Source organism: Chelonia mydas, chromosome 3, assembly GCF_015237465.2.
Source record: "Chelonia mydas isolate rCheMyd1 chromosome 3, rCheMyd1.pri.v2, whole genome shotgun sequence".
NCBI lineage: Eukaryota > Metazoa > Chordata > Testudines > Cheloniidae > Chelonia > Chelonia mydas.
Genome location: NC_057851.1, coordinates 37,533,738 through 37,546,961, shown reverse-complemented (window position 1 = coordinate 37,546,961; position 13,224 = coordinate 37,533,738). Strand labels below are relative to the sequence as shown.

At 44.0% G+C, this 13,224-nt stretch overlaps 1 protein-coding gene and 1 long non-coding RNA gene across 3 annotated transcripts in view; one reads left to right on the top strand and one right to left on the bottom strand.

The window, feature by feature from the left end:
* The window catches only part of FAM110C (family with sequence similarity 110 member C), a 26,215-nt gene extending 21,731 nt beyond the window's left edge, over positions 1 to 4,484 (bottom strand). For both annotated transcript variants that reach the window (XR_006289396.1, XM_007060845.4), the window contains exon 1: positions 3,353 to 4,484. Coding sequence is in view for 1 of the 2 variants with exons in the window: in XM_007060845.4 (XP_007060907.2) it covers positions 3,396 to 4,484 (1,089 nt within the window). In the remaining variant the exon portion in view is untranslated. The remainder of the gene's footprint in view (positions 1 to 3,352) is intronic.
* The window catches only part of LOC114019711, a 26,807-nt gene continuing 17,954 nt past the window's right edge, over positions 4,372 to 13,224 (top strand). The window contains exon 1 of the long non-coding RNA XR_006289397.1: positions 4,372 to 4,495. This is a non-coding gene — a long non-coding RNA (uncharacterized LOC114019711). The remainder of the gene's footprint in view (positions 4,496 to 13,224) is intronic.

The following is a 13,224-nucleotide window of genomic DNA, read 5'->3' as shown; positions in this document are numbered from 1 at the left end:
GCTATTTAGGTAGCTACTTGCCCAATTCTCCTTTTATACAAATCAGGTCTATGCATGTTTAATGCCATTAACTTAATAAAATTAGCACTGATTTACACTGGTGTAAATGAGAAAAGAATCAGGCCGTAAAAGTCCACTTGGGCATGCAAAAACCCCATCTGCACAAGCAATGGAGATAATTATGTTAACAAACGTAGGCACAGAAATGCGCTCACATGTTTGGGCAAGGTCCTTTAAAGAGCTGACCCTGGATAGCTTGAAAATAAATTAGTATGCTATTGTAAAATCAGAATATTATTTTTTTAAAATCCATTTAAAATCTGCTATGCTACATTTTAGAACCCAGTACTTTCATTTACATAAAAAATTCTATGTCTTTGAAAAACCTCTCACAGCTTTGGCCCTGCTTCTGTCTTTCCTTTGCATACCCCTCTAAAATGCGACAGAAGTATAATTTATCTAAAGTCCTGCTCTGTGGATTATTAACATGACAAATATTAAGGATCCAGTCAAGAAGAAAGTCTCTTTGGCTGCAAAAGCACCTACGGCCTCAGATGCTGACTGTGTGATAGGTTGGTCAAAGGGCAGAAAGAGAAAAAGGCAACACTTGATTCTGCACCAGGGAGTTGTAGAGCTTCTGCGAAGGTGGGGAGCACATGTGAATGTACTTCCGGCTTTCCATACATTACAGCACCCTTTGCCAGACATCTTTTTATGATGTGTGCCTAGCTGGTTTGTAGGCTCTTTGGGGTAGGGATCATCTGTCTCCTGTGTCATCTGCAACGCTGAACACACTGATAGCATTTCACAAATAAATAATAAGAGGCCCAACAGCCTTCTTCCATTTGACAAGGCCCACATGGCCCATGAGAATTACCACAGTTCCAGTAGGAGAATAACCTCACAGCTGGCCCCAAGAGCAGTGGCAAAGAGATCCTACAGCCAGACGTCTCTTGTTTCCCTTTATACAAAGCCAGTTGCTTTATACAAAGCCAGTTCCAGGCTCCTGCACCCAGTAACAGGAGGTGGTCAAAGGCCCCACCTTCATAACTGTGTAAAGTTCACAGCTGCAGAAACTTTTGCAAACCCCCACATCCACCATCTGTTTTATGTGGCTCCCTCTCCCATCAGCTCTGGAGAGTGAGGGAGGGGAACTCTTCAGCTCAGAGAAACCCTCTCTTCTCTGCGACTGAATTCAGGCATGGAGCTCTCACCCAGTGACATATCTGTGGGTTGACAGCATCACACATGACAACTGTCCCTATTCTGGAGGCACACTCTAGAGCTGGTGAAAAATATTTTGTGGAAATGATTTTGACAAAAGTCAAAATTTTTGAGTTTTCAACATTTGAATGACAAAACTAATTCTATGAAAAATGGGTTTCAGAGTAGCAGCCATGTTAGTCTGTATTCGCAAAAAGAAAAGGAGTACTTGTGGCACCTTAGAGACTAACCAATTTATTTGAGCATAAGCTTTCGTGAGCATCCGATGAAGTGAGCTGTAGCTCACGAAAGCTCATGCTCAAATAAATTGGTTAGTCTCTAAGGTGCCACAAGTACTCCTTTTCTTTCTATGAAAAAGGTAAATGAAAATGCATTTTTTGTTTTTCTCAAACAAATGCACAACCAGAATACTTTTTTTATCCACCTCTAAAAAAGGTCCTGTTTTTAAACAGAATCTGTATCAAGTTTCCATCTTGTGCCTTCTAGAAAGCTCTCTCAGCCTAATATATTTCAACGGTGTTAAAAGGTATATTCCTCATTAGGAATGCTCAGAAGTTAGTAGGTACTGTATGCTGCATCTTTCAGACTCTTTACTGCCCTACATTGTCAGACAACCAAGCTAGAATCCACCACCATGTTAGCATGTCAGGAGATGCAGTGAGTATGCTTAATGCATATCCCAACATTTTCATAACTCTGAGCCCCCAGGCAACTGCGTGGGATGGAGTCACAGGGCCTTACTCACTTCCTACCTACACTTATGTAATTTGGGATGAATTTCTTTGAAGACAGTGGATTCATACCACTATAAAATCGGTGTACCAGGAGAAATCTGGGTAACAGTTCTTGATCCACTAGGAAATTGGCTCAGACATTATAATATCCATGTTCTTTTGGATAAGCCATGGACTCATTTCAAACAACTGTGCCAAGGGCTAATTAGTATCCTCTTAATATACAGATTATGCACATGATAAATTCACAAAGAGCACATGTAGCTCATTGTGTCAAGGATCAGTTAGCACAATTTAAAATAATACTGTGTAAGAGGTCCAAGGCCTAAGGGATGTATGTGCTTGGGTCAGTAAGATTTTCATATAATGGATACTTTGGGCAATTTGCATGTAATGAATAGCTACTAAAGTTCCTAAGAAAATGGTTTTTGCCAATAGACAAGACTCACCCCAGGCATAGGTACAGCTCTTATTAAAAGTCAATAGGAAGTGTGCCCACTTACACCAGAAGTGCATTTGGCCCATTTCTCTACGTGAAGGAATAGCTTTCCAAGCCTCTCACATTTTTATTCATTGTTGTAGTTTTTAAATATCGGCCCAGCCCACCAAACAAACCACATCACTGACTTCCAAAATCTGCTGCTTGAATTGCAGTAGCACAACCATGTGGGCAAAGCCACGAAAGTTCTCCAAAGTCAAAAGAGCCAAACTGATTACAATCGACGTGAACAGAAAGAGCAGTCCCACTTCCCTGCAGAGCTTGTGAAATGCCAGGCATCAGCTGGCAATTCCTACTGCCAAGGCAGAAAGCTCTGTGAGAATGGGATCTCTAGAAAAAGCATGGATATAATAAGTGCAGGCAAAGTGGGAGGGAAAGAAAGAGAGCGAGACAGAAGGGGAGGGATGGGAAAATTGTACTACTACACGGTAAATACAGACTACCCCTAAACGTCGAGTGGTTCAGTTCAGTTTGTTTGATCTTACCTGCTACAATTAAGGGCTGAATAATTTTTCTGGGGTTTGTCTTGAGTTTAACATAGCAGAAACTGGTGAAAACAAGTCATTTACAAAGCAGGAAACTGCAAAGGGCAGACATTCCTTGTAAACCCTGACTGTTTACTTTCATTTGGGGATCTGATCCAAGCTTGCAAATTACAGTTGGTTTCTCTTTTTTGTTGTTGTTGTAATACCCCGGACTCCTGTTTTACAAGAACTCCATTCCCCCAAACTAGGCTCCTAGGTGCTACTGTAATTATATAAATAATAATAATAGCAACGTTATGGGCAGAAAGCAGCTTGTTCCTGCCATTCATAGAACAGACAAACTCAGATAAATCAACAGTGTTTTAATAAAAAGATAAATATAAATGGGCATGGCTGGGCTTTGCACACACCTTGAGTTTACCAGGCTGTAACGCATGCTGAAAGGAGAAGCCTTCACGCAAGCTCTTGTAGCATGTTGTTAGTCTCCTTGGCTTTCTTACAAGTATACAGCCATTTGATTATCCGAGCGTTGCGCTCAATCACTGACGTGGTGCTAGGGACCTGCTCAGTCAGTTCTTCCTCCAACAGCCCATCATCCCCACTGTGCCTTGTGAAGTCGCTCTCGGATGTTGCCAGGCTGATGCTGCGGATCCTGAAGGAGATGTCAGAAATCACAGAGAAGTTCTCTCTGCCCAGATCCTCGACTACCTCGGGTTCGAGGCCGCAGTACTTAAAAAAAGTGTCAAACTCAGAGAAAGACTTGGAATAGCGAGAGCTGATATCAGACTGGGAACGATGCAACCCTTTCCTCCTCATGTCCTTGACCTCATCAGGTGCAACAGTCAGTTGTGAGGAGTCCTCACACTCACGCTCAGGAACAGCTCGTGCGTCTGTGTTTTCAGGGGCAGCGTGCTCAGCTACACGGCTGTTTGGCCCATTGGCGGCGTGTTTGGTGGATACTGTCTCTTCACTTTCTGGTGTGAGGCCCTCCCCAGTTACGTTGGGCATCTCAGGGGAAGTCAGCAGCTTCTCCTTCATGGACCCCTGGAACAGCCACCTCACCAGGCCCCCTCGTGACCTCTCATTGCTTTGACCTTTCACAAGCTCACATTTCTGGCGATAGATCACTAGGGAGTCTGGCCGTACCTGCTTCTTGGAGCTGCTGCGCCTTGCTATGGGTGGATCAGGTTCCAGGGGAGCACTGCAGGAATACATTGCTTTAGTTGGCTCCGAGTTTTTTGTGCCTTTCCCTCCACCAACGTCCCTGCTGATTTTTTTGTTTTCCACTGAACAGCTCTCACTGCTGCTCTCTGAGGCTGAGCTCAGCCCGATGACGGGTTCCTGCTTAGTGCTGATTACATGCTGACTTTTTACATACTTGGCCTTATCAGCTGCCAGTCTTTCCACAGCACTTTTCCTGCCTGGGGTGCCTGCCTCCATCTGTCTGCGAAGGTATTCTGGCCCCTTGCTGAGGAGTCGCACTGTCAAAGGGAAGTCCGAGATGGCGTGCATTCTTACGGCGTGAGAGATTTCAGTTGGCATATCAGTTTCAGGTACACTTATTCCACTTATGGTTCTGGGGAAAAAAAAAGAAAAAAAGCCACTCTATGGAATCTGCAGCTTGCACTCTTCCTGCATAAGTGCCCAGTGAGTCTTTCCAAATTCCAAAGTCTGCTGCTGGTTTGTTTATTTACCTATGCGAAATACAAAAGGCTCCTCAGCCTCAGTAAAGCCCCACTGTCTGACTGTGTCTGCTGCTAACACTCTCTGACTACACACCTCCACACAGCTGCTTCCTTGCATATTCACCTTATAGCTAAGCCGGCCCCTGCAATCCAAACATAGCCAATCAGGTCTGTGTGCAGAAGGCCCGGCTGACATCACCAGTGAGCTGGTTCATTGACGTTAGAGGAGTGGCTCAGATCATCAACACTCCATTGCCTCCAGCAAGGACAAGCACTAATTAAAATATTGTTTATGAGCATATGCTTTCAGTAGTCTCCTCCTCCAGAAATCTGACTGAGTCAAAACACTAGAGGAGTCTTCCTAAGATTAATGGGGCCACTACAGACATTTGGATTTTATGGGAACAAAACTTCAGAGATGTGTTTCTTCCAGGAAGGCATCTCTAGGACTATGTGGATCCTGTATTGTACATGCACCTAGAACTATAAGCTCCAAAGCATTGTTAATCAAAACATTTCCCCTAGCTACCTAAGGCATTTTCTTCAATGCCTGCCCCTTGAGATAAGCAAGACGATATAGGGCCTGATCCTGCAAAGTGTAGCGTGCCCCTGAGAAGAACTGAGGACCCTCAGTGCCACACCCAGCACCTCTGATGGGATACTTGGTGCCTTGCACAATCAAGCCTTTAAACCTGGACTTTCTGGGTCCTATATTAAAGGTTGGGGGGGATTTTTTTTTTTTTTTTTAAGTAAAGAGCACATTCAGGCTTCAAAAATGCAGAGCTTTAATTCAGCACCTTGCTGTTTGAGATTTCAACCAAAAGGCTTGTGAAAGTCACGTGCTAAACCCTGCAGGCACATGCAGGTAAATGCACCTGCTGCATTGCTGAATGTACCAGGAACATCCTAACATTCCAATGATATCAATAAGATGCTTGTTTGTGGATGGCACCAGCAGAGTGGAGGGTGGGTGGTGGAATGGTTTAAGATACTATGGAATTACACCAGCTCTAATTTCATCTTCCATCATTTTTGTGCTATTAAATGTGGGCCAGATTTTAAAAGGAGCTGAACCCTAAAGTGGGGCCAGAAGTACTAGTCCAGGCATTTTAGAGAAGTAGCTCCCTAATTTGGAAGCAGAAGCCATTTGCACCGACAGATCTGCCTGTTGTCTAAAATCGAATAGTCCCTACAAAAAGTGCATATACCTGTTTCTCACAAGGTTCTTTCTGTGTATCATTTCACTGGGGATTAGAGTGCAGAAATGTTTTTGTAAAGACTGACTCAGAGTATCATTTTTGCCATCACTAGAAGTGTGGTGGATATACCATCAGTTACAAAAAAGGGAGAAGGTAGATGGTTGCTCTCTGTCCCAACCTTTAGATATTGCAACTTTACTTTTAGGGGAAATCCTGTCCTAGTCTGTGTGGTATAGAGCAGTGGTTCTCAAAGCCAGTCCGCTGCTTGTTCAGGGAAAGCCCCTGGCGGGCTGGACCAGTTTGTTTACCTGCCGCGTCTGCAGATTCGGCTGATCACAGCTCCCACTGGCTGCGGTTCGCCGCTCCAGGCCAATGGGGGCTGCGGGAAGGGTGGCCAGCAAGTCCTTTGGCCCACGCCGCTTTCCATAGCCCCCATTGGCCTGGAGCGGCGAACCGCGGCCAGTGGGATCTGCGATCGGCCGAACCTGCGGACGCAGCAGGTAAACAAACCAGTCTGGCCCACCAGGGGCTTTCCCTGAACAAGCGGCAGACCGGCTTTGAGAACCACTGGTGTAAAGGATCCCCAGGCACTGGTGCCAGTGCAGTTTGCTACACAAGGAATATTTGTTGGGGGTCAGAATATGGTGCGTGCTGTGCAGCATGAAGATGAGTTCTGTGGAGCCTCCTTGCATGAATTGGGCAGGCTGGGGCCACAGGCTCTGTCCACTGCTACAGGAATCCTCTGTCCTCCCCCAGAAAGGATGTGTTAGAACTGCATGAGCAGCCCTGCAAGCTGCTCCATGGATTGAAGGCGAGGATTCTTTCTCTCCCTTCCCCTCAGCACTCACCCAAGCTACTCAGTGTGAACAATGGCCTGAGGATTTTCCTCTTAGGGTACGTCTTCTCCACAGAGTTAGCCCAGCTGATCAGTGCCTGGATTAGCCTATCCCAGGTGTGAGCAGCCACACTGCAAAGCCAGATCTGAGTTACTCTGGCCACACTGATGCTGTGTTCCCCTGTGTGTGTCACTAGGACTCCTAGGGTACATCTACAGTGCAATAAAACACCTGTGGCTGGCCATGTCAGCTGACTCAGGCTCGTAGGGCTTGGGCTGCAGGGCTATGTAATTGAGGTGTAGTTGTTTGGGCTTGGGCTGGAGCCTGGGCTCTGAGACCCTGTAAAGGGAGAGACTCCCAAAGCCCAGGCTCCAGCCTAAGCCCAAACTTCTGCACTGCAATTTTATAGCCCAGCAGCCTGAGCCCTAAGGGCCCGAGTCAGCTGCCACTACTACCCACAGGTGTTTTATTGCAGCGCAGACATGCCTCTAGGGTCATATCCCATGGTTCTTAGTGCTGCAGTAAGCTGAGCTGATGAGCCACTCTATGTTTTTCCCAGTGAATTGTGGGAGAACTTGTCTGTCCTTCCAAGCACAGGGGGGAAATTGTGGGAAAGCATTGGAGGATTATTGGCACTGAAGTGGTTTAGCCTTCATCTTCACTGCAAAGTGGGTGGGTTACCAGCCCGAGTGAAAGCCTGACTTGGTTTTTAGTTTATGACCTCAGACAAGCCAGCTAGCCCAGGTTGGGGATCGCACTGAGCGTAACAGTTTCGGGCTGTCTCTGCAGTGAAGACATATTCTTAACAGCAAAAGACCCAAATGTAGTAACATCAAGCAGACATGTCCTCCTGACACAGTTATGTAATTGCAGTGTAGTCGTTTGGGCTCAGGCTAGAGGTGGCTACACATATAGGTCCTGACTCAAGAAAGCACTTAAACACATGCTTAAGTCCATCTCTATTCAGCAAAGCATTTAAGCAGCTTAACTATAAGCACATGCTGAAGTTCTTTTCTGAATAGGGTGCTTTTCTGAACAGGGGCCATGGATTATAAAGTGCTTTGAGATTCTTTGCACCAAAGTCTTTGCAAATATGTAAGTCATATTTTTTTACAAAGACATTCTTTTCTAGAAACATATAGATATAGCTGACTCCTGTAACTGCTAGGCTAAAAAAAGAATGCCCTTGCAAATAAAAAAACATGGCCATAAAAACATAAACACCATTAATGACCATGTAGCATCTGATTATTAAAGCTCTTTACCTACAGATGTATCACTGTCCAATTACAACGATTATTCAACTGCGCCATGGAAGGTTAGGTTTATAGAGAAGGTTAATTTCTTCTCACAATTAAGCTTGACAATAAACCACTTAGATCTGCTGAATTAATACTGATGAGATCCAGGTTTCATTCTGGCCCCTACATTGACATAGATTTTTATTTCCTTGATAGTTTCAGGCTCTAGGACACTGTGAAACAGACACATTTTAACAACAAAGACAAAAGCTGTATATACTGATGTTAAGATGAACGAGGTGGTTAAGCAATTCCTGATAGAGCAATTATAAAGTCCATTCTCCCCTTGCTTTATGCAAGAACTACTAGTAGGAATAACCATTATGTCACAGATCCTCAGGTGCCTTGCTCCCGTGGATTTCAAATACCTTTGTATCATTAGAGAATATACCTAAATCTATAGAGTTAATAAAAAAGATTGTTAAAACATTTTTTAGGGAAAAAGATGGCTGATATTTTCTGGGTTTTGATAAAAAACCTGAAAACAAGCCTCAGATATTTTTACTGAAAATGGAACATTTTTTCAGTTAAACTTTTAACCAAAAACATTTTTTTCAAAATCCAAAAACTTCTCATGTTTCAATTTTTCACTGAGAAACTGAAAATTTGTCCTGGAAAATGTCCCTTGAAAATCAATTGTAATTTTTCAACCAGCTCTGCTGATGTGTCAGATTCTGCTCCTAATTACACTGCTGTAAACACTGGAGACGAAAATGGATGGCATCACATGAGCCAATTGTCACACTGTCTGATAAGGGACACAGCTAAGAGTGCCGATCTCAGGTCAGACTACCAGAATACAGCGCATATACCCCAGTATGGTGGCATACTCTGTCACGGGGATTGGCAACCTTTGGCATGCGGCACATCAGGGAGATCCGCTGGCAGACCAGGACGGTTTGTTTACTTGCAGGTTCGGCCGATCGCAGTTCCCACTGGCTGCAGTTCACCGTCCCAGGCCAATGGGGGCTGTGGGAAGCGGCATAGACTGAGGGATGTACTGGTTGCCACTTTCCGCAGTCCCCACTGGCCTGGAGCAGCGAACCGCCGCCAGTGGGAGCCGTGATTGGCCGAACCTGGGGACTCTTCAGGTAAACAAGCCAGCCCAGCCCGCCAGCGGATTTCCCTGATGGGTTGCATGCCAAAGGTTGCCAATACCTGCTCTATCATGACTCAGAGGTGGATTAGGAGTTTGTGGGGCCCTGAGCCAGAGCAAGTGGGGACCCCACCCAATCCCTTCTGCCTGCAGTACTCCCCGCCCTGCCCGCGCTCCTGCAGGGGAAATGGGGTCAGGGTGTGGGGACTTGCCCCACCTCGCCCAACGCTTCTTCCAGGGAGCTGGGTCGAGGCACGGGGGTTTCCCGTACCCACCTGGTGCTCCTGCTGGGAAGCGGTGTCGAGGCGTGGGGGCTTCCCCCTCTCCCTGACAGGAGTGCCGTGTGTGTGTGGGCGGGGGCTGGAGTGGGTTGGAGTCCCGGGGCACCCATTTTTCCAGGGGCCTCCCAATTGGCCAAAGCCCTGGGCATGGGCCCCGTTGGCCCAGTGGCTAATCCACCACTGATAAGATCTCACCAAACCAGTAACAAATGTGTGCTCCCAGAATACCGTACTAATTATTATGGGGCCACAGACAGCCCCTGTCAGGCCCTCTAGCCCCTAATGCACCACCCAGATGAACCAGTCTTCTGTGATAAATTATTATTAAAACCAGAAATCACATATATTAGGTTCTTCCAGTTTCAAAGAACCAGACACGCCTCACAGATCAATATGTACTTCTGGATCTCACCCCAAAACCAAACAGGTACCAATCCTTTTGTAACTAAAACTAAAGATTTTATATATATATATATAAAGAAAAGAATTATTAAATGTAAAGTGAATCATATACATTACAGCTGATTTCAGAGTTTGTTAGAAATCTTCATTAGAAGTTCTCCCACTGACATAGCGCTGTGCGCATGAACGCTTATGTCTGTGTAATTTATGTTGCGCAGGGAGGTGAAATAGTCACACCTCTGAGCGACATAAGTTTTGCCGACATAGGCTGCAGTGTGGCATTTGTGTGTGTGTCCTACCAGGTGTAATTCGCAGCAGTTGTGTGCGTGTCCTCTCAGGTGTAATTCGTAACAAGTGTAGACAGAGCCTTTGAGATCTCACAGGATCACCACACAAAGCAATATTGGCATAGTCAGGAAATCAAGATGTGGGGAATGATCACATATTCAGACAATTAGTCCTATCTTTTTTCTTGTTTAAATAATGCCTGCAGCCAATGAATGGGAATGGGAGTCCTCATTTCTTTGCAGAGTCAGTGAGGCTAATGGTCATTTGTGTGTATGATTTATGGCCAGAGCTTCAATCTTTATTTCACTCCCATTTTGCAGTGATGACCAGAACTTTATATTTTAAACAAAAAATTTAACCACATCTGTACCCTTGGAGTGAGACCATGGGGACTGAGGGACCCAAGCACCCTCCCTGCCAACTGATCATGTGTGACTGAGTCCTCTGCTTTCCTGGGAGTGGCCTAGAAAAGGCCCCACAGATCCGTAGGAGAGTAGAAAGAAGCTGGACAGTAGAAAGGAACTATACAGCAGCAGGGGGTGACCCTTTCAGTGTCTGCTAAGTCCCAGTGATGTCACCTACATTAACTATATCCATTTAGATTTTTTGTTTTGTTAGGGGGACCTGGCTGGCTGTGTGGGAGATGGCACAACACACAACAAGTAACATCTGGTCATAGCGCTCGATTCATAGGTAACCCAGAAGCTCTCCTTTGTTCCATCATAGTAGTTGACCAACAGTTACAAAGTGAGGTGGTCAAAAAATGGGGACAATTTTTCTGGAAGAAGTTTTGAAAAAAAATCCCCTCCCCCACCAAAAAAAAAAAAAAAAAAGCATTCAAAATTTCAAAACTGTTTGGCCAGGTACAAATCAAAAACAAATCTTGGGGAAATTGTGATTGGCTTATGAATAACTCATGCATGTAAAAGAAGGGCTAAATAAAATAAATTGAATACATAATGATTAGTGAATAAGCTCACCCAGCTCCACCCAGCATGGACCTCAGGCTAAAGCAGAGGGGAATGTGGAGCTACATTCCATCAGCTCCATATCCAGCAGCTATTTTGTAACAACAATGTTTACAAATATCAAATACAGAGCACAATGCTTAATAAAGTTAAAATGTGTGAAGCCCTTTCACTCATGACTAAGAGTTCCAGAGCTTCCTGTAACAATAACAATTTAGATGAAATCACAAAACATTAATTAATTAGTCTTTGTAAAGATCTGTAGGGATTGACTAATGCTTAATTCAGATTTATTTTCAAGCCATTCCTAGTATATGTTAGAAATGTGTAACACCTCTCACTATCTTTACAGTGTTTTCATTTCATGGCTAGCATATAGTTATTTCTTTGTCTAATCGATAAAGATTGAACTGACACTAACCTTCTTATGTTTTTCTTGTAAATTAAGCTGGCTTTGCAAAATAGCTTACAGCACTGTATTATCACTTTAAATACCTTCTTGCTGAACATTTTTACCTACTGTTGTCACAAGTAACACCTAACATTACCAGAAGTGAGACAGTTTAGAGAAAAGGGAGTATATATTTTTCCAGTGTTTATTTTGTGCCTCTAACTGCATTTTGTACAGTTGTCTCTGTACAGTCAGTCCCTTTGTCAGTTTCCCTTGCTGTGTGTTGGGGTCATTCACACAGCAACAGCTGAGAGAAAATATTTTTTTAAATAAGAAAATGTGATGTTTGACCCAGAAATTGAAAGGGGGACTCAGCGACAGACATAAATGGTCTGAAATGAATATAGGACAAAGTAGGCATGGTAATATCTTTAATCAGACCAATTTCTGTTCTGTTGGTGAAAGAGAGAAGCATTCACAGAGCTCTTCCTCACATCCTGAACTCTCCTCAAGATACCTAGTGGGGCAGGCAATGATCTTATGCTAATAATAACTCTGGGTCTGACTCAAAGCCCAGTGAAGTCCAGGCTTTAGCTCAGTTTGGGAATACACTTAGGAACCTGTTTATACTACAAAGTGGAGCATGCTTTAACCACGTCAGGGCACAACTGTGTTATACCTGGATGCCTTGACATGGTTTGCTATGTAGTATAAACAGACCCCGTTTAAAAAAACTAGTTAAAGCCCTTCCCTCCCAATTTCTGAGTGCTTTGAAAATGGACCCCAACATCCCCTAATTTTGCAGAGCTGGAGAAGAAATGACTTGAAAAGACCTGTTTTCTATTGCCTCCAAAAGGACAGTCTATTTTTCTTCCTCCATTATAAGAATTCATCTGACAAATGATAACAGACTTCCCCTAATCAGATTGACTTGGAAGACTAAATAATGTTTTGGATAACAAGTGTAAAATGGTTCAGCTCTTCTATTATAGAATGATATCAATTCCATAGCAATACAAACCTATTAAGCTTAAGCCTGAGTATTCAAGCCTCGTTAGGTTTATGTTGCAACTGTTACACTAAACAAAAGCACAGATGTAGGCAGATCTTATCCTACTGGTGTTGTAGCAACAACTGCTCTGGACAGGACCAAAAAGTTGTTCCATATTAGGGATTGTCAAGTTTCTCAGAGGCATTGTGGTCCAAATTTGTTTTAAAGAAATAAACCCCCAACCTGCAATCACGTATGCAGGAGGTATCCGTTAAGATGTTCTGCCTTGTTCAACTTTATATCACTTGAGATAGGTGCAATTCAAGCATCTGACAAAATAATAGGACAGCAACCTTCCAAGTTAGTAAAGTAAACATCTGGCTAGTTCAACCTAGGATCCCACTATTGTGCTGCTCTGATAGAAAGAATGACAAAAGATTAAAGTTCACAGAAAGTACAACTCCAAGGAGCTCCGAGCTGCCCAGCTTATCCCTGAATGTTACATTGTAAGAATTCACATGCAAATCCCATTTGCTTGATTGCGAAAGAGGAGGCCATCGGTGGGAGAGGCCTGGGAGCTCTTGAGATGTTAATAGTTCATGTCTGTTCCAGTATTCAGTATCAAACCAGGGCTTTCCCTTTCAGCAAACAATCACCGCACCTACTTATTTCTTAGCATCGTGCATGTTGTGGCTAGATGGTGATCCTGAGTCACTTGTTACCTTACACAAGAGAAACCTGCATTTTAAAGAATTATTTCAAGTGGGACAATAAAACAGGCGTAACAAACTTTCTGCTTTTCTGAGGTGATAGCCCCAAAGTTCTCTATTATTTAACAGAGAGA